General features: G+C 41.9%; 1 protein-coding gene across 4 annotated transcripts in view; it reads left to right on the top strand.

Moving 5' to 3' along the window:
* The window catches only part of kiaa0586 (KIAA0586 ortholog), a 93,774-nt gene that overhangs the window by 40,224 nt on the left and 34,678 nt on the right, over positions 1-18,872 (top strand). For 3 of the 4 annotated variants that reach the window (XM_046855194.1, XM_046855192.1, XM_046855193.1), the window contains 9 exons: positions 2,519-2,750; positions 4,313-4,411; positions 5,563-5,786; positions 10,069-10,141; positions 10,343-10,624; positions 11,465-11,633; positions 12,356-12,532; positions 18,026-18,210; positions 18,451-18,543. In XM_046855194.1, the coding sequence (XP_046711150.1) occupies positions 2,519-2,750; positions 4,313-4,411; positions 5,563-5,786; positions 10,069-10,141; positions 10,343-10,624; positions 11,465-11,633; positions 12,356-12,532; positions 18,026-18,210; positions 18,451-18,543 (1,534 nt within the window). The remainder of the gene's footprint in view (positions 1-2,518; positions 2,751-4,312; positions 4,412-5,562; positions 5,787-10,068; positions 10,142-10,342; positions 10,625-11,464; positions 11,634-12,355; positions 12,533-18,025; positions 18,211-18,450; positions 18,544-18,872) is intronic. The other variant, XM_046855196.1, reaches the window with a different exon arrangement.

Here is an 18,872-nt window from a genome sequence, read left to right as displayed (position 1 = left end):
GCACGTAAGCAGCTCGACTGGAATGGCTATAAAAGTCTGAAGGCTCTTAAAAAGGACACCTGCGCTTGGCATAGTTTCCACTGACCCTGAACATTGTCTTGCCAGCATGAGTGCAGAAACTCATTAACGACGACCCATCCGTGAGAGACGGACGAGTTTCCTGAATGCTTTTCGTCTCTCTTTTTCTGTCGAAGAAGACACTCGCGTAGAGCGACGTCTGCAGGGCAATTTTGCTCTCCTGTCTGTCTGCATCTACACCCTAATCAGTTTCGGGTGAAATCAAAATTCCTGGCCTCTCTTCTATTGCTCCCCCTCTTCAAATGGATTAGCTCTTTTTTTTTGTGGCATCTCAAAGCTGATTGAAGGCTGCGCGCAGCGTGGAATACATCAGGGTGTCCACCGCGTCACGGAAACGCCCCTGTGGGCTTCATGTTTATTTATCGTAGAGCTACTGAAAGGCAAAAAAAAAAAATCTGCTTTGTCTCTGCACTTCAAATCAGGAGAGGAAACCTGAAGACACAATAGAGCTCTGATGAGACTATTTCCTAATACACAAAGCTTCATTACTGCCTCGCTGCCTAGACACAGATCAAACACAACGTGGCCTCGTGTTAATTCAGGGTTTTCTACATCACACACTCTTCACCTTGAGAGACTTTAAGTGCTATATAGTTCGTTGCACTAAACTCTTCACCCTCTGCAGACATTAGGACTGTAATTTATTTTCCAGTGTGATTTTTCTGTATGTGAGGTTTAGGACACAAAAAAAAAAAAGACATGTCTTGTCAAAGGCATGCAGGAAGACAAACCACAGAAATTTGATTCAGTCCTTCAAGGCTTTGAAAATGTTCCGCTCTTGCTCATATTATAACGAACAGGATTATTCATCTCCTGTCCACCTTCAGCTTTTTTTTTTTTTTGCTAGATCTCACCGAGATTGTTCTGGCTGCTCTTTGAGCTCCGAATCAATGTGAGGCTCTGTGTGCAGTAGGCTAGAGAGGGATGAATAGACATAGTGTGAGTGCATAAGAGAGCGTGTGTTTGTGTGTCTGTGAGAAAGTAGCCTAGTTGAAAGTGTAGTGAAGCATTCAAAGCAGCTGAGAGGGTGAGTGGTGTATCTTAGGGCTCTGTAGTAAGTGCGGGTTAAAAGCCTGAGGCTAGGTGCGCTGTTCAACTTTGTTTTGACCTTCAGCATTGGATGTACAGCTCTAGGGAACCCACTCTGCATCACCCCTATGCCAATTTTTCATTGCATGTCTCACTTAGTTTCAGATCCACATTTGTTCTACTTCCACTTCACATAATCTAAAAGTCAAGGCGACCAGGCAAATCGTGACTCCGGCCATGTTTTACTTGTCAGCTCCCATAAATGGTTCTCTCTAAAACAGAGAGAACTTTAGTTTCCCTTTACGTTTATTCCGAAACGATTGACGTCCTTTGTTTAGACTTTTAAGTCAAGGACATAATCACATTATGTTTTAGAGGTCTGGGCCAATCCTAAGGCCTGTGCGGAGCAACAAAGATGCATTTAACAGTATTACATTTGATAGCTTCAGGCATCATAACCTTCAGCATCATGAGTGTTACAGATAGCAATTTCACCCTGCCTGTTTCACAGCAATAACCACTTTTGGCCTGTGAGTGACACATTTGGAAATCATTTCTAAACGGTGGCTTTTTCACCTTTTCCTGTCAGGCAATGCATTTGCCATTTTCCTCGAAGGTGTCTTTGTATCTTTTTAAATGGGTTTAAATATCGGCAAACGGAACGTGTCTCTGTGTGGTTAATTGCCCGAATGGTAGACAAGCGCAGCAGTGTTTCAGACACAGAGTTCACAGTAATGTTCGATGAACCGGCAACACTACACTAAAAAAACAGTTCAGACTGATGGCTCTTGACTAGAACCTGGTGAGTGAACCCCCTCATTCAGGGCCTCTGAGCATTCTCATTAGATTGTGCTCCCAAAGCCAGAATAAATACATATTTCAGCTTCAATAGTGGCTGACTTTAGTTTTACGCCTTACACCGCTCATGCAAAATGTACAGTAAACAATGAGCTATTCAAACAGACGTTAGAGAAAGTGCATACAGAGGGCAACTGTAGCTGAAGTCCCTTAGCACTGTTTGAGGGTGTAGATTGGTCATCCTTACTGCTACAAGGCCCTGTTGTTCTTTAGCTGACCTTCATATTCATACCACTTCCCAACAACACTCCCATCTATGAGCCAGACCACTCTGGACTCCTCATTATACATTTTCTTTTTTTTTTTTTTTTGCTGCTTCAGTGCTTTTTAGAAGTGAGATTGATTAGTTCCCATAATCCCCTCCTCCTATCGCTCCCAGTGTTCTGTGTTTACCTTCAAAACTTATAAAGTATATAAAGAAATAAAGAAAGAAAAAATCAGAATAGGAGCTTTAGCACATTGTCTCGAAGATATTGCCAGAACCTGTGGTATTGCATAAGCCTGGTCTTATATGTGCTGCAGACAGGTATGACTCAACTCTTTCTTCTTTTAGAAAGAACCCAGGAGAAACATCCATCTTTTTTCCCACTGGAAGGGTTGAAGCAAAGAGGCCAGAGAGTGCAGTGACCAAGCTTCTGAGCACAAACGAGAGCCAAGAAAGCCTGAAGGGAGCGTCTACTTCAAGCCATGCGCTGCCAAACAGCTCCAATTCCGCTGTACAGAAGGCCAACGCAATGCTACAGGACTTGAGCAGACTCAAAGACGAGATGCGAAACTTAATCCAGGTAAGTGTGATTAGTGAATAGCATTAGAGAAACCATACACTACATTGGCAAAGGTTTGCGGACACTTGGTCATAAGTATGGTATGTGCTTTTCGAGCAGCGCATTCCACATTTAGTCCCAATTTGCTCTTATAATTTCCTCCACTCTTCTGGGAAGATGTTCCACTAGATTTTGGAGTGTGCTTGTGGAGATTTGTGCTCATTCAGTCACAAGTGTGTTAGTAAAGTCAGGTACTGATGTAGGTCAGGTGAGGAGGCCAGGTGTGCACTTAGCATTCCAGTTCTTCTCAAAGGTGTTCAGTAGTGTTGAGGTCATATAGCAGGAGATCTTCCCCTCCAACCCATGCTAAGCATATGTTCATGGAGTTTCAGTCTACTGCATACAAAGACGCAATTGTGTGCCTTCAGCTTTGCAATGACAGTTTGGGAAAGTGGTTGGGAAAGTCAGGTGTCCCAATACTTTTGTCCATATATTGTAGATTGGAAAATTCGTGGAAATTTCAAAATATACACGGCTTACTCTTTTTCTGATTTACTCGTCTGTAAATTACATGTATAGTACATTGATTAAGTCCAGGTGATTGTGTCGTATTTCTAACTCAACATTGTAATTTGAAAGATCAGTCATTATTGATCAGACTTGGTCAGTTACTTTGTCCCTATATCTGGTTAACAGCACACAGCCAGAGAAAAGCAGGCTGCCTTTCCCATTAGTATCTTCAATGGCATGTTGATCAGCAAGTTGCTCGCCTAAAGCAGACCAATGTCATTTCCATTGCTGGGCTTTAGGACGTGCTAATCTAATAGAAGCAGGGTGCTGATGAAATCAAGCCAAGACTCCAATCCCATGCCTTGTATCTCTGTGACTCAACGCAATTTTCCAATGTTTTTTTCCCCTAACTAATAAATTACAGCACTTCTTCGTTCTACCAAATGTGCTGCTGCCTGTTTCCATCTATTACAGTCAACCCCCACTCCCTGCCACCCCCACCAGCCTCCTCGCTGAGGAATTGAGTTTCGAGGCACGCCTTGGCTGCGGCTGAAAAATTCCATCAGCCAAGAATAATGTAACACAAGGCAAATGACACATTAGCATATAATTGAGGATGCGGGATTTGAATGCTCTTTGGCCGTTGACAGAGAGGCCCACGAGTGTGTTTGTCTATCTGTCTCTGTCGCTTTCTGAGCCGAGAGAACCTAGTCACTGTATGCTGTCAGTGCCTGGCCTGTTTTAATGGAATGTCACTCATGCCTGCTCGCTGCACAGCGAGGATCATGCTCCTGTTCACGGCGGCCCACTGTGACATGAAATTTTCATATACCTTTGCTAGCAATGTTGGAACTATAGAATGGATTGATTAATGTCATGTTCATGGTTACACTATTTGAAGTGTTACAACAATTCTTTTTATACATCCATTCGTGTGTGTGTGTGTGTGTGTGTGTGTGTGTGTTTGTGTTTGTATTTGTGTGTGCGTTTTCAGCCAAATCCAGTCATTCCATTGTTTAACAATAACTGTGTCTGGCTTTCTCCTAATCCGACCTCTCTGTGCTCTCTTCCAGACTGCTGATGCATTTCCTGTGAAGCTTGCCGAGCCAAGCCACCACGCACCCCCCGCCCTGCCCTCTCCTCCACCTCAGCCCCCACCCCCAATCTCCATGGTAGGTTCCCATAGCAACTCCAGCCTCTGCAGTGCCTGCATTACAGGGCCGTTTCCTCCACACTGGTCACAACAAGCTACAGACACAATGGCACCTTTTGTATGCCGCAGTTTGAGACGCGCTGCTATGCAGAGACTGTACAGATAAATCAGGGTCGTTATCTCACATGTACACCTGGATGGAAAGAATGAATGCACAATGCCTCGGAAAAAAAAATCCATATCCACGCTGCGTCACAGCTCTGCTAACCCAGCAACAGCCGTTTGCAGCTTTGCTTTTGTTGAGCGTTTCATGGTCTATAATTGCCACTGTAGCTGGAGAGGCCTTACATTAATTGTACCACTTGTAGCTTAAGAAGTGAATTACACAGATTCTGATTTGGAAGATTTAAAAAACCCATTTACTCGTAAACATAAGTGAGCATTCAGCAAAACTACTTTGCCCTCAGTTCTATCTGATGCGGCTCACTACATGTAGAGAATCCTAGAGAGTAAGGAAACCTGGACTTGAGTCGGAAATTTGGAGGTGACTATCCGCATGTCGAATGCGTAATTGGCGAGTGTAAGGAGGGGAGAGAGATGTCATGGTGAGGAGGATGTGCTCGCCTCAGTAATGGGTTAACGGAACTCAGATTCATAATCAGGAGAGGATAAGAGGAAAAGACAACCAAGGTCCCATCCCACTCCTCCACACATACACTGGAAAAGGGGATGTGACAGGTTTGCTATTGGGAAAATAGAAATTTGACAAGTCTGGCACAAACCTAGCATGCTTCCTTTTATCCTGGTATTTAAGTTACATTACAGTCCTCCTTTGACATCATAGTGAGTGGGACTTGATGTTATTTTATCTCCACACAACAATAAAAGAATAGCATTTAATACATATTCCTCACATTCATCGTTCCTGTTTTTTTTGTCGTTTGTCAGTTCCGCCGGAGTAGCAACACTTTCCCCTTGATGGATTTATTTGGGGTTCTTATCATTGCTGCATTATATTTCCTTTGTTGGTCTGTCATGTACAGAAAGATTTTCAGTCTGTGTCATTCTTTCTCTTCAAGCTACAAATGACGTATGGCTTTAATCATGGTTGTGTGGAACTCTTTTTTTTTTTTTTTTTTTTCTTCACTCCCCTCCCTTTTTCTCTCCTAGCCATCAGAGCAAGATGATGAGGTCACTCCTAAGGCTGTTCCTGTGTCTCGACCCAACCAGCTACTGAATAGCCTTCCACCTGCTTCCATGTTTGAGGATGCAGAATGTGTCCTGAGGCAGGTCAAACAAAGCCGGAAGGTTCTAGAGGAGAATCTGCAGGCAATTTTGAGAGCCAAGGATGGAGAAGTGCTGCATACACAACTAGAAGCGCTGTCGAACAACAGGTACGGTGTCTGACTGACGGATTTCACCCCTGAAGTCTCAAAGCATTATTGTAAATGGTTCAGTCCTGTTGAAATACTGATTTTTCTACAGGTTTCTCTGTACTTAAATAAAATAATAAAATAAAAAATGTATATATATATATATATATATATATATATATATATATATATATATATATATATATATATATATATATATATATATTTAGGAGAACTCAAGAAGAGCTCAAATAATGTGGGTTTAAATTACACAATTATATAGAAATTAATAAAGAACATTATACCTTGAAACATTTACCCACAGGATCTGGATGCTTAGCTAGCTAAACAGTTTATCTATTGTTACAAATATACAAAAGGTTTTTCCGACATTGCTATCAATATTACAGTGCAAAACAAACACTGAATGCTACTTGTTTATTCTTGTGCCAGTTGTTAGCTAATCAGAATTTTTGGAAGACATAGGGTGCTGGATCTTTATTCGTAGCCTTTACTTTTAAAGAGTAGGTGTAATTTTTAAAAATATCATTTATAAGATATAACAAAGGGTAAAAAAAAAAATAAGTTTCACACATATTGTTCTTTGTTCTTTTTTACATTTCAGCTCAAGCAGTTTTAAACCAGGATGTTATAATGAAATCCACGCTGTTAAGTCAAAAGAATGGCGGCATGATATTTATTCCTAATATCTTAGTAATGGACTGTCCGTCCATCAGACACTCTTGAGTGTGACTGAGTAACTTCTCAGTTTTTACGCTTCTAAAACTTTCGCCTTGCAAATGTGCTCAGGCATCAGGCCCTGTATGTGATTGACAGCTAGCCTCAGAGCACACTCCAGGCAGGGAATGGCTAAGCCAAACGGAACCATCACAGTGATTGGCGGCTGTCAGTGGAGCTCTTATTCCAGCTCTACTTAACCCCGATATATTCAACCTAGATACTTCACCTGGCCCACGTCCGGGCCACCAATAATATGTCTATGCACAACACAGAGAAATGTTTTTATTTAAAAAAATTTTTTGAAGCCCACAAGATTTGATGAAGGGCTAACATCAGGGCTGGAAGTGATGCCACTGTGGATTTTCTATACGTATATTTTTTCAAATCCAGGAATAATGGTGCACTGACAGGGAAAGCATGCAAATCTCTTAAAATACCCAGAAAGCATACTGAATATAAAATGAATCACATTTCAGCTCTGCCAAATTCCATTGCATCATAGATTCGGAGTAAACCTCACGCTGAGCGCGCTGTCGATTCTCAAGAGGTGCTGTTTGTTTATGGCTTTTAGAGAGAATGAGAATGAGTGGCAGAGGCTCAGAGAGGTGTTTTAGTAGCTCTCTTGAAATGGGGCTCAGGCTCTTATAGCAGGAAGTCAGACGCAATCTCAGCACTCTGACTGCTCTCGATGTGACATTAGCCCAGCTCCCCCGGGCACGCAGCCACTAATGGTTTGTGATGCAGCGAGAGGTGGATAAAGTCCATGAGCAGGGTGAGCTGCTGGAGGAGAGATGGGGCAGGCCAGGAAGTGCTAAAGGAGCAGTTTAGAAAGTGAAATGGAGAAGGTGCCCCAGGACTGCTGTGTGCGTCTGCTGATGATACTGAAGGTCTAAGAAAAGGAGGGGGCAGGCACGGTAATGGTACCCACAGGCTCTCCTCTGGCTTACACTGTATATGCAGTGAAGAACACAGTAGGCACATTTTTGTCGAGAAACATTTCATGTGCGGCTTAATACTATTTGTTTTAACTGAACAGCGTGCAGCACCATGGCTAAACATCTGTGGGCTCTGGTTTTGGCTCTGTGGCTGCTTTCTTGACACATCTCAAACCTAGCCCTGAATCTAAACTCCCATTTAAAAATGTCAGCCCCACTGGTAATTGTCTTGGAAATGGCAGCTGCAATCAGCCCAGCTCCTATTGTGTGAACAAGAAAACACAAACATGCAGGTTGATGTGGCTGCCTTTCTCTCTCTCCGGTATAATGGCTTTGATCTTTTCCTCCACCAAAACGTCGCAAGGACAGACGAAGCCAGTTGCCGCCCAGTCGCCCTCGATCTCTTCTTCTCTCAGCCGCGAGCTGCCGTCATCCATGCTCCACGTCATTCTTTATATCCAATGCTTTGATGGATTCATTTATTTTGGGCATCTGACACTGCAAAACGAGGCTGAAGTAGGATTTTATCCCTGCCATTCGTTGTGTTGAATTATTAATGAAGCCATTTGTGCGAACGGGAAAGTTCTCAGCCTTCATTAAGCGCCGTGCTTAAAAAGTTGTAGCCTGCCTTCCTCTTAGGTAAAAATGAACCCTGTCCAAATTTGAATTACGTTGTAATTATAGCCATCACCTGCATTGAAAATCACACAAAGCATGTTGCATAATTCAACAGATGGTTTAGACCACCTTTTCCTCATACACCTGTGGTTTCGAGACTGGTTTTAAATGGCATTGTTCCTCACGTAGCTTGTCTTTTTTTTTTTTCTGGCTTTGTGCTGGCCTCTTTCTCTTCTGTGTTATTTAGTTCTCACAGTAGATGACATCTAATGACATGCAATTCTCTGAAGTTCTACATGGAAAGGAAGAGGACACCTGGTTCCACCCTGAGATTAAAGAACTCACCGATTATTCTCTTTGTCGTTTCAGTTCATTTTCCTCCTTGTTCCTCATTATGAAGAGCGTTCAGTCTTTTTTTTTTCCCTAATAAAAACCGTTGTTGAGCTGCAGATCATGCCTTTAACCTCACGGTGCCGATGTGTGTATGACTTACAGTGGAGCAAAGATTTATTGCTTTGCGGTTGCTTATCTTTATTCCAATGATCAGGCTTGTTTCATTTAATGTAAATGTTACACGTGCGAGTGCACTCGCATCAATCACGTTATCATTCATTGCAATTTATGATATTGAACACAGTGTCATCTACTGAATACGGTAATGTTATTTTAAACTCCTTTAAGTGTGCTGTAGCTTCTGGCATAGTCGGTGAATACATCCATCTTTTCTTGCCATTTAAGAAAGCCGTTACTTTGGATCGTGTCCTCCCTTTTTTTTTTCTGTCGTTATATTACTTTGCCGCTTCGGTTCTGAATCCACTTTATAGTTCATTTTCCACTTCTTAATTCTCCCATCCCAATGTGACGAGCTCAAATATTCGGCATAATAATAATAAAAAAAACTTTAAATGGCCTCAGCTGGAACACGGTGGTGTAAATGTCGAGCAGCCCGTGGGAGGTTAATTGAAGGTCATTTCAAGCACTCGGATCAATCGTGCTCCATTTGGAATCGCAAGTGTCTTCGAGCATCATCCGATTAGGTGAATCCATCACGCCGCAGACTCTTGACACGAGCCGGAGAGCGGCGCAGCACCTGGGCCAGTCCTGCATGTGTACACACACACACACACACACACACACACGCTTACACAAATTCAAGCTTTATGACCAGATGTCTGTTTTCCCACTGTGGCACAGAGGCAGAAGATATCTGCTCTGCCCAGAAACAGCCGTGTTCTCCAAAGCACCCAGATCAGGCGCTCTGCTCCAATAGTGGGCTTTCCTGTGTGTGCGTGTGTGCGCGCGCCTCCATCAAGGCACAATCCCAGCTCTCTGTTCGAACTCTTAATAAATGTCACTGCATTCCTTTCCCTGTTAAGTACTCTGTTCTTCAAGGGCATGTCTAACTAAGAAGGGAGGGAAAGTAAAAAGATGTAATAAAAGAGTATGAAAGAGGGGAAAAAAGCAGATAGGCATAGAACGCTGCTTGGTTTGGCACTGTCTTCACATGCAGAGTGAGTGGGAGTGCAGTGTTCTCTCCCCATGTCTGATTTATTCACTGCAATAAGTGATGCAGAGACAGGCCAACAGGCCAGCAGACAGCAGGGCATTAGCATAATTTGTGTTGTAAAGAAATGCTAGCGCGTTCTGGGCGTCTGTAGAAGATATATGGCATATTTAGTTTGGCGCGGCCCCAAGATATCACCCGTCATTGTGACTGATACAGTAGTGTCATTGCACATGCTCACGAACTGATTTGATGAAAGAGTCAAAACTAGAAAGCTAACTGGCTCAAAGTATGTACTTTGTGATATCTCTGAACTTGTTTATGGCAAGAAAGTGCAGGAAAAGGCAAAATCTGGCCTGGGGCTACACAACATGGGTCTGATAAATGTTTAGCTAACTAACACTATGGTTCGCCTGAAAGCTTGTTGTGCTGCAAGGCAATGTGAATTAGAATGTTTACGGTTTGCCACTGAATACGAAATTCCTGCCCGTGTCCTACCCTGTAGGGATACCAGCGAGGAGCTGAGAATAAAAAAGACTGTCGATGCCTGGATCAACACACTGAGCAAGGAAATTCAGGTGAAAGTCTTAACATCAATACATCCATATGTAACACCAAAAACACAATACAAAGGCCTTAAGAAATGATATCCAATATTATCTAGTACTTTTTTTTCTCCCCCCCCACCTCAAAATCTACGCTTCGTAACAGCAGTGCTCAGAGCAGAATGCCCTCGCCCCACCTGGCGTTTGAAATTGCAGTTTTGCTCTCTGTGGCAGGATGAGCTAGCACAACATGGATCTGTTGTTCAGATGAAGGCTGCGGAGAGAGATAGTGTGGCAGCAGGCGGATCAGCGCAGCGGGATTGGAGCAGCAGGAGCAGGAGCACAGCTGGGAAAGAACCTGGAAGACTGGGGAGACAGCGGAAAGGAGCCGGCGCAGCGGCGAGGAGAGAAACCTCTCGCGGAGACTCCAATAGACCACAGGCAGTAAGCACACAGGCTTCCAGCCAAAAGCTTGCCTCATCTTTCAGAAAAAGCACCGAGCAGCACCCACAGGCGGTGAGTGCCATGGCACCATCACTACCATCTTGTCACAAATTTCTGACATCAATGAGCACTGTGTGCTAATTTGACTGGTCAGTTGAAACCACATCTCAGACACAAATCTGGGACAGGCTGGATTTCATGTGCATGTGCATAAAATGTAACAAAAAAATTGGATTTGAGCCCTGTATTCATCATTAAAGTGCCTCTCCCATTGTGCAAAATGTTTGGGTTATAGTGCATGGAAATAGTACAAGCGTGCTTTTTACTGTAATATACATTTCAGGTTTAAGCCGTGACCTTTTTCCCCTTATCTTTAGTACATCCAGACAGTAAACTCACAACACTTAATCTCTTCCACAGTAATCTCTTCCATCTGAAAGGAAACACACCACCTCTGGAGCCTGATCTGTTTCTGTTACTCTCTAACTAAATGAGGTGTTCTGTAAGGATCCATATGCTTCCTCATACATTTATTTGCTATAAATACAAGTGTGCAGACCAGAGCAGTGCTGATTATCAGAGTCGGGCCTCTGCTTGCTCTGCAGTAATAGCTGTACAAGTTTCCTGGTTTTAGTTATGACAGACCATGCCTTTTTTTTCCCCCACTAATTGAGCCATTACTATATACGGTTAAAGATTTCTCTCGCCTGAAATACTGACAACCTGTCAAAACACAACCGATTGCATAGTAACGAGCGGAGAGCAATTTGAACGTTGACACCTGACGTAGGAAATATTTTTTGGGGGCTAAACATATTATATGGGAATAAAAGGTACCTGAAATATAAAGAGCATGAGTCTTCATTTGAATAATTAAATGCTAATACTTTCTTAATTCTTTCTGATCCCCAGTCTGTGGTGCTGAAGTGTGAAGGCGATGAAGCGTACCTAACAAAGGTGTACGGGAAAGCCCTGTATGAGGGGCATCGGCGCACATTAAAGAAGGGCCCCTACCTGCGTTTCAGCTCTCCCACCCCGAAATCCAAAGTGCAGCGCCCCAAAGTGGTAGAGAGAGTGAAAGGTAACTAACGTCCACTGAAAATCTCTAGTATAAATACAAACGTAGTTACTTTAAAAAGTATTGGAACAGCAAGGGCAATCCTCTATTTATTTATTTATTTATTTATTTATTTATTTATTTATTTATTTATTAAATGTTTTGCAATACATAAAGACAGAAGTATCAAAAACGAAGAACGCAATAGGTTTCTGGCTCGATTCATTTATTGCAAACTGTGGATATGCAACCAGTTATTAAATGCTATTTACTTTAAGTTGATCTGTTTATTTGCTCACCTCAAAATTGGATATGAACCACCAAAAGCCTCATGTTTTACGTTGTTTGACACAACTAGATGAACATCAGGAAGTCGAAATTCTGGCCATCTCATATGCTATTGATTATCTTTCCATTTTAAATCGGAATGACCTGTGTATTGTAGAAACAATCGGCTTTGCTATTCCAGTACTTTTGGTAGAGACTGTACATCACTACCATTTATGCTGGAGATGTGCATAATGCCAGCAGATTCAGGCCATGAATTTTAAACGCATGAAAGTTATAGTACTTGCTGAATAATTCATAATAGTTATGGGATAATATGCTTTAAGATTAATAACTGTATTATAAGCAGGCGTTGTTGTTTTTTTTGTTTAGCTCTCATAAATTAATTATATATTTAAATACCTTCTACGTGAAGTATTCATTGATCAAGTACTAGCAATTCCATGCCTGCATTATAGGCGTGAAGCTGAAGTCCTGCAAGACCCAGACCAGCGTTTCAGGTGCTTGTGATGCATCTCCACTGCAGCCTGTGACCTCTGGAGCTCAGTACCTGTTCAGTCCTTGCAGACCCATACCCGAGCAGCAGCCCAGCTCTCTTTTAAAAGGCTACCTCATGCCCATGGCCATCCCTCTGGGTAAACCTTAATTCCTTCTCTATCTTTCTTACGTGTGACCAAATACACAGAACGCGAGTAAAGATTCGACAGAATTGCCATCGATTGCAATCTATAACTTCAGCGAGTTTACTGAAGATACAGGTGCTTTGGCTAATTAAAATCCCCAGGCTTATTAGCTACTAGTCAAGGTCCATTCATTTCGACCTGTAATATTGTCTTCAGATAACCAAAAGGATCTTAAATGTTTTAATATTGATGAGGCAGTTTGCAGTACTTTTAAATAGCAGTCATAGGCTGTAATGGTACTACTTTAACTAGCTGACTGCCACAGCAAAAAAAAAAAAAAAGCGCTGTTTTAATGACATTACATTAAGAGTTTTGTTGAAACTGCAGTAAAGCACAGTGCTAAAGCTTAACCCAGACAGCCCCCACATCCAGCTACTGGAAAGCTCCACTTCTTCTGGTTGACACTGAGCACATAGCAGCATAAAAAATGGACATAATTAGCTGAGTGAGTTTTTCATTATGTCCGAGTCTTTGCTCATGTAAAGCCTCCATTCTTCAAAAAAAAAAAAAAAAATCCCTTTACTGTCACAGCTCTCTAATGCATTCTCATTTCCCGGTTCATATCACCGCAAGCTACGCCTTATGGCCGACCTCGTAGCGAAGGAAGACACTAAGTTTCCATACTAACTACATAAAGGAAATGTCTGTTTTCCAAGCAGAGTTGGCGGAACATCTGCAAACATCCAATTGAACACATTTGTGCATAATGCTCATGTTACTCATGCTCATCATCACGGATATTAAGGTAGTGCAGTAGTTTATCTCCAAACCCGAATTGAACCTATTAAGCATTTCTCTAATGGTCAGAAACGGTGAGCTTTTGTAACAAGGTGTTGACGTGCCGCTCCTAATGAAGTCGAGTATCAGAAATGAGATCAGACAGCAGGGAGTGGAATAATGACGTTTGAACTGTGGGAGGCCGTTTTGCGCTCTGTCGCCCAGCGGCTGAGCTGACCTCTGCTCTGTGCTGCGGCAGGGCGAACAAAGCCTCGTCTAATCACATCTGCAATGCAGTGGCCATCACCAGCATGAGACAGGCACAACGTTTTCCTCTCTTAAATAAGAGAGAGCTTGTCTTTCCGATTAAAAATAGCTATGCATCCTGTTCAAGATGCGTTATTGAAATGGAAAAAGAGGGAGAAAAATCGTTTCAGCTCTTAGTTCCTTTCAAACTCTAAAGGGAAGAATGGGAAAGAAAGGTAGTGTGCTTATACAGTACTGTGCAAATGTTTTATTCAGGTGTGCAAAAATGCTGTAAAGTAAAATCGCTTTCAAAAATAGAGGTGTTAATAGCAATTTTTTTAACAAAATGAAAAATTAATGAACAGAAAAAATCCACATGAAATCAGTATTTGAAATGACTACCTGCAAAAGAGCACCAATTCTTTTAGGTACACAGTTTTTGAAGGAACTTGGCAGGTAGGTTGTTCCAAACACGTTGGAGAACTAATCACAGATCTTCTGTGGATGTAGGCAACCTCATATCCTTCTGTCTCTTCGTGTAATAGTTCCTTGGGAGCCAAACCATCACTTCCAGGTCTCCTTGACCTTTTCTATGCTGTAGATCTTCCTGACATTTTCTGTATGTTTGAGATTGTTGCAGGATGTTTTTTCTTTGGCCACAATTCACACAATATCATACCATAAAGCCCACTTCTGGTCAGACTTCTCCAGACAGTAGATAGGTCAGTAGAAGTAGTAGATAGGTTCTTTGCTGATGGCACTGCTGGATCTTCCGATGTCAAAGTATGATGTGCCTTTCATCTGCTGCATTGAGTTTCCTTGACCGGCAAACTATGTTCCTTCGACATTGCTCGTTTATTTGTGCTTCTTCAAACTTGCTTGAACAGCACATCATAAAATCCAAGTCTGCTTTGAAATATTTGCCATGGTGTGTGTGATCTGTGACATGAAACGGTCTTCCACGACCTCACCGTAGTAGCAGAGTTCGGCTGTTCCTCACCCAGTTTTATGCCTCCTACACAGCTGTTTCTATCTCAGTTAATGACGGTGTTTTAACTTGCATATAAACTTGATCATTAGCACCTACTTGGTAAAAAACTGGTTAATCATACACCTGACTCTGATTCTACAAAATCTCTGACTTTGTACGTGTGCAAGTGTAAGAATTAAAAGTCAAATACCGATTGTTTTAGATTTTTCTTGTGTTTTTGCACTTTGCATTTTTTTTATTGATGCAAACAAACAATTAATTTTTTTTTTTTTTTTTTTTTTTTTTTTTTTAAGTATTCTTCATTTACAGCATTTCTTCACACCTGCTTAAAACATTTGCACTGTACTAGGTATGTATATGAATAGTATTTTCAAAAACATTCATGTCCATACAAACTTCTAAGAAAAAAATTAATAAAATAAACAATAACACGAAATAAAAAAGGATACTTTTTGTGATTTGTCTAGATAGTAGGAACAAGAACAACGATACCTGCTGTCGCTCTTATTGTGATTATTCTTTTTTTTCTGCTTTACTAAATGCTACGTAACTAGCCTGAATTTCTGTCAATGCTATTTATCATTTATTTTAGGTAATGATATAACGATGATATATTAAATTTTTCTTTTTTTTATTTGGCCCATAAAGGATGTAAAAATACAGAATTAGGGTGCTTTCATTTTGCTTTGCTTAACCCAAGGCCATCTATAAATACTGCATACTCACTTCTTTATCTCAGAGGTTATCTGAATACATGTTCTATCACAATACACCCTGCTTTTGCAGAGAGCACACACTATAGAATGGCAGTGACTGCTGCTCCCTGTGGTGGTTTAATCACATCAGACACTTCAGAGCAGTCGACTTGCTCCAGTCCTGGTGGCTATCTTATTTCACATCACAGTTTGTGTGTGTGTGTGTGTGTGTGTGTGTGTGTGTGTGTGTGTAAGTGAAGCCCTGGTGGAAAGTTCCAGACTTGTTAATAACTTCCCAGACTGTGCTAAGGTGCTGTGTAGTGTGGATGTGAGGGGGCAGACCTGGCCAGATCCCCCATCCCCCTCACCTCCCCCTTCACTGACGCTCGGCAGGGATAAAGCTTTGAGCTGCCCTATTTTCCCGGCACTGTGGCTCCCCGGAGAGGACAGTGGGATTGGCAGAGGCCCTCAGGGAAGCACAGAGAGTCTTTCATCTGCAGCAGCTGTTCAGGCAGGCACATCCGTGGACTGCCTCCGAGTTTCAGACGCCGGCTAAGTATGGCAGACGGCTTCCCACAAATCTGCTTGTAAAGTTCCGCATGGCAGATCGGGGAAGGTGCATATCAAGCCAGAGCTCTCCGATAGGAGCTGATTTAATTTTGTACTTGGAGATTTGACTGTCAGTTAAGCTATTTTTCACTTTATGTTACGTCTACCAGGGGAATTTGGTTGTTGCCAGTGCACAATGACACTTTGGGCCAGATTTCGTTACATTTCTGGTATTGTTTTTCCATCCAGTTTCACAGTGACATATTCCAAATGTACAATAGCAAGTTTGTTACATGTTAATAGTATCAAATTGAAATGCACAAGGCTGCACACTCCTCCTACTGCAGTGCTGCCAAGCGCCTCTGCATAAGAGCACTAAACATTCAACACATGACCTACGATGGGCTGGCACATCAGTAACAGGCAAGGCAAACAGAGACACTGTGATCTCTCTCCAAATTTAATGTGGCTACATTTTCCTGCTTCTGACGGCACAGCTTGGGTTCTGACATGCACTGTTACACTATGTGGTTGTTTCTCCTGTCTGATAATAAAACCACTTCCCTTGTTTTCTTAGCGTGCATGCTTTATGGGTTATCTTGTTTTGGAATACTTTTACTTTTTCACATTTTTCTATCCCGAATATAGGAATGCAAATGAATCTCTTCCCTGGTAGTTTTTTTTTTTGTACTGGCATTTATACAACTGAGCCCACATGTTTCCTATCAGATTATTTTTTTTCCATTCCAGATGAGTCAGAGCCTCTTCTCTCCAAGCCACCGTTTGGATGCCCTTCAGGCAAATTATGGAAATCATAAAGCTACTCTGTATTTGCAGATTTTTGTGCCTACAAATACAAATCTCTCTCTTGGGTGTTAATGTGCCACGGCTAAGCTCATGTCCCTCTGCGATTGAGCAAATGCACGAGCATTTACCTAGCATAGCCAGCGACCTGAGTCTGTCAGAGTACTCTGGCTGAACTTCTTTGTCTCCTGGTTCACTTCCACAATGGACGCCGGTCATGAAGCTGGGCTGCTGTCCCAGCCTGGCAGATGTGTGTGTTTGTGTGTGTGCTAAGCTTTAAACAGGGTCTGAGTGTTGTGGATGTCCTTTATAACCTCTCTTGAGTAAATGAATAGTTAGGTGAAGTTCAGCTCCAGCTGCTGCAGGGAGAAGACTGTTTTTAATATCCCGTTCACGTGAGAGCACGGCTTGCTGCGTGTCCTGGCGTGTAAATAGCACTCAGATACTATCTCCCTTGGCGGAGCTTCAGGGCTTTGCTACAGGAACACATTCATATTGCCAGAGTGCATCGGGAGTCCACTCGTATATTAGTGCTCCGAGTGCGGAACAATGCGTCAGGCTGCTGTGGTGCAGAGAGAAAAAAAAAGGATCGATCGTTTTTTGTTTTTTTGTTTTTTTTGGCGAGACTCTGCCTCGTCTTTGTGGCATTGTTAGTGCTGATGATGTTCAGACTCGCTGTCAGTTCTTTGCATTTTTCCCTTTTCCACATTCATGCTATTATCATGAACTCTTTTAAGCTGCATATGGTTTGTACTGCATTTATATGTTAATTTTATTATTACATTATGAACTGTGAATTCGTGTTCAATATACAATATACTGTGTTGCTCTCTTAATCAAAGGAGTCTTTTTTTTTTTTTTTTTTTTATAGAGCTTTGCTATAATATTTTAGGTTACTTTGTTTTATTTGTCCTTAGTTTTGTTGTTATTTAGTGAGATATCTTGAATATTCTTCACATTTGATCCATATTCATACTTTCTTTAACACACCATTAAACTTAGATCGAATTTCCTGTTTTACGATTCACTTTATATGCTTACTACATAGAGTGTAACATAATGACCCGGGAAATATAAGCGATGCATTATATGCTTGATAAAATAGTAAATGAAATTCAAAGTCAAATAATAATTCCAGTATAATATCTGTTAGTACATTAAGTGCTTATATGTAACATTATCCTTATGATTTATATATTAATATAATGTAGAAAATTCCCCCCCAAAAAAACACACACACAAAAAAAACCACATTTGCAGTGGATTTACTGTTCATTTAGTCTTTATCCAGAAGGTTCATTTGGTCTTAAATGCTGTGAAAATTGACGTGGAATTTACAAAGACATGCATATTGTAGAAACATTATTATTAAGCAGTACGGTTTGCCCTGATAGACCTAATGTGAGTTAAGATTTGAATGTTCTGTTACATACTCTTCCCTAGGCAAGCCCAGAGTTGATGCTCAGACCACTATGCCTTCACGCGTCATCATTAGTGACAAACCTGCAACCGTGATAACCTCCATCCCTCCCGCCCCCAAAGTGGCTCCTCTTATCCGGAAGCCCAACACACTGCTGCTGGAAGTTCACTCTGAACCCAAGAAACCTGTCCCACATCTCCAAATACAGGTAAGTGGGTACTAGAGAACTTTTCTGCCAACAGTTTGTCTCAGTTACTGCTGGACCTTTAAGTATTCTAACATTGCCTGAATAAACCTCAGAAAGTCTTACTCAGCACATGAATTTATTTGACATTTCATAGCACATTGTCTCTCCTGCCTTTAATCCATCTAATGGCTTTATGTCTGCTGGTGGGAGCACATTCCTTTTTTTTTTTTGCAGTATAATTGAAGGACTCTTTGTTTCCAGGTTCAACCCAGTGTGAACATTGAGAGCGTATCAGCCCCGAGCCACACGCCCTCTTCCTCTCCTCCCCCTCTTCTCCCTCCTCCATCCTTTCAGGTAATCAGCCTATACGAGACGTAAACATACTTTTCATCTGCTTTCCATATGCCCAAGTCTTACACAAGACTGGGGTATCATCAGGCTTAGCGATGCGATAATGCAGTCTGCTCCACATTCGGGTTTGCAGACATTGGGCTGCGTAGGCGTGTGGGAACATTTCGGCAGGCAACCGAACATCTTTTGTTAATCTTTTGCAGAGAGTGAACTTCACATTAGAGTGTCCACACATCCTGTGTTCTGTGTATGCATGTTTCTACATCCGTGGTACAGTAAGAAGGAGTGCAAAGGAGACCTCGTTTTCGACTCCTAGGCTAGCTGTTACAAAG

Source organism: Silurus meridionalis, chromosome 8 (assembly GCF_014805685.1).
Source record: "Silurus meridionalis isolate SWU-2019-XX chromosome 8, ASM1480568v1, whole genome shotgun sequence".
Taxonomy (NCBI): Eukaryota; Metazoa; Chordata; class Actinopteri; order Siluriformes; family Siluridae; genus Silurus; species Silurus meridionalis.
The sequence above is the reverse complement of the archived record's forward strand: the minus strand, read 5'-3'. Positions and strand labels throughout refer to the sequence as shown.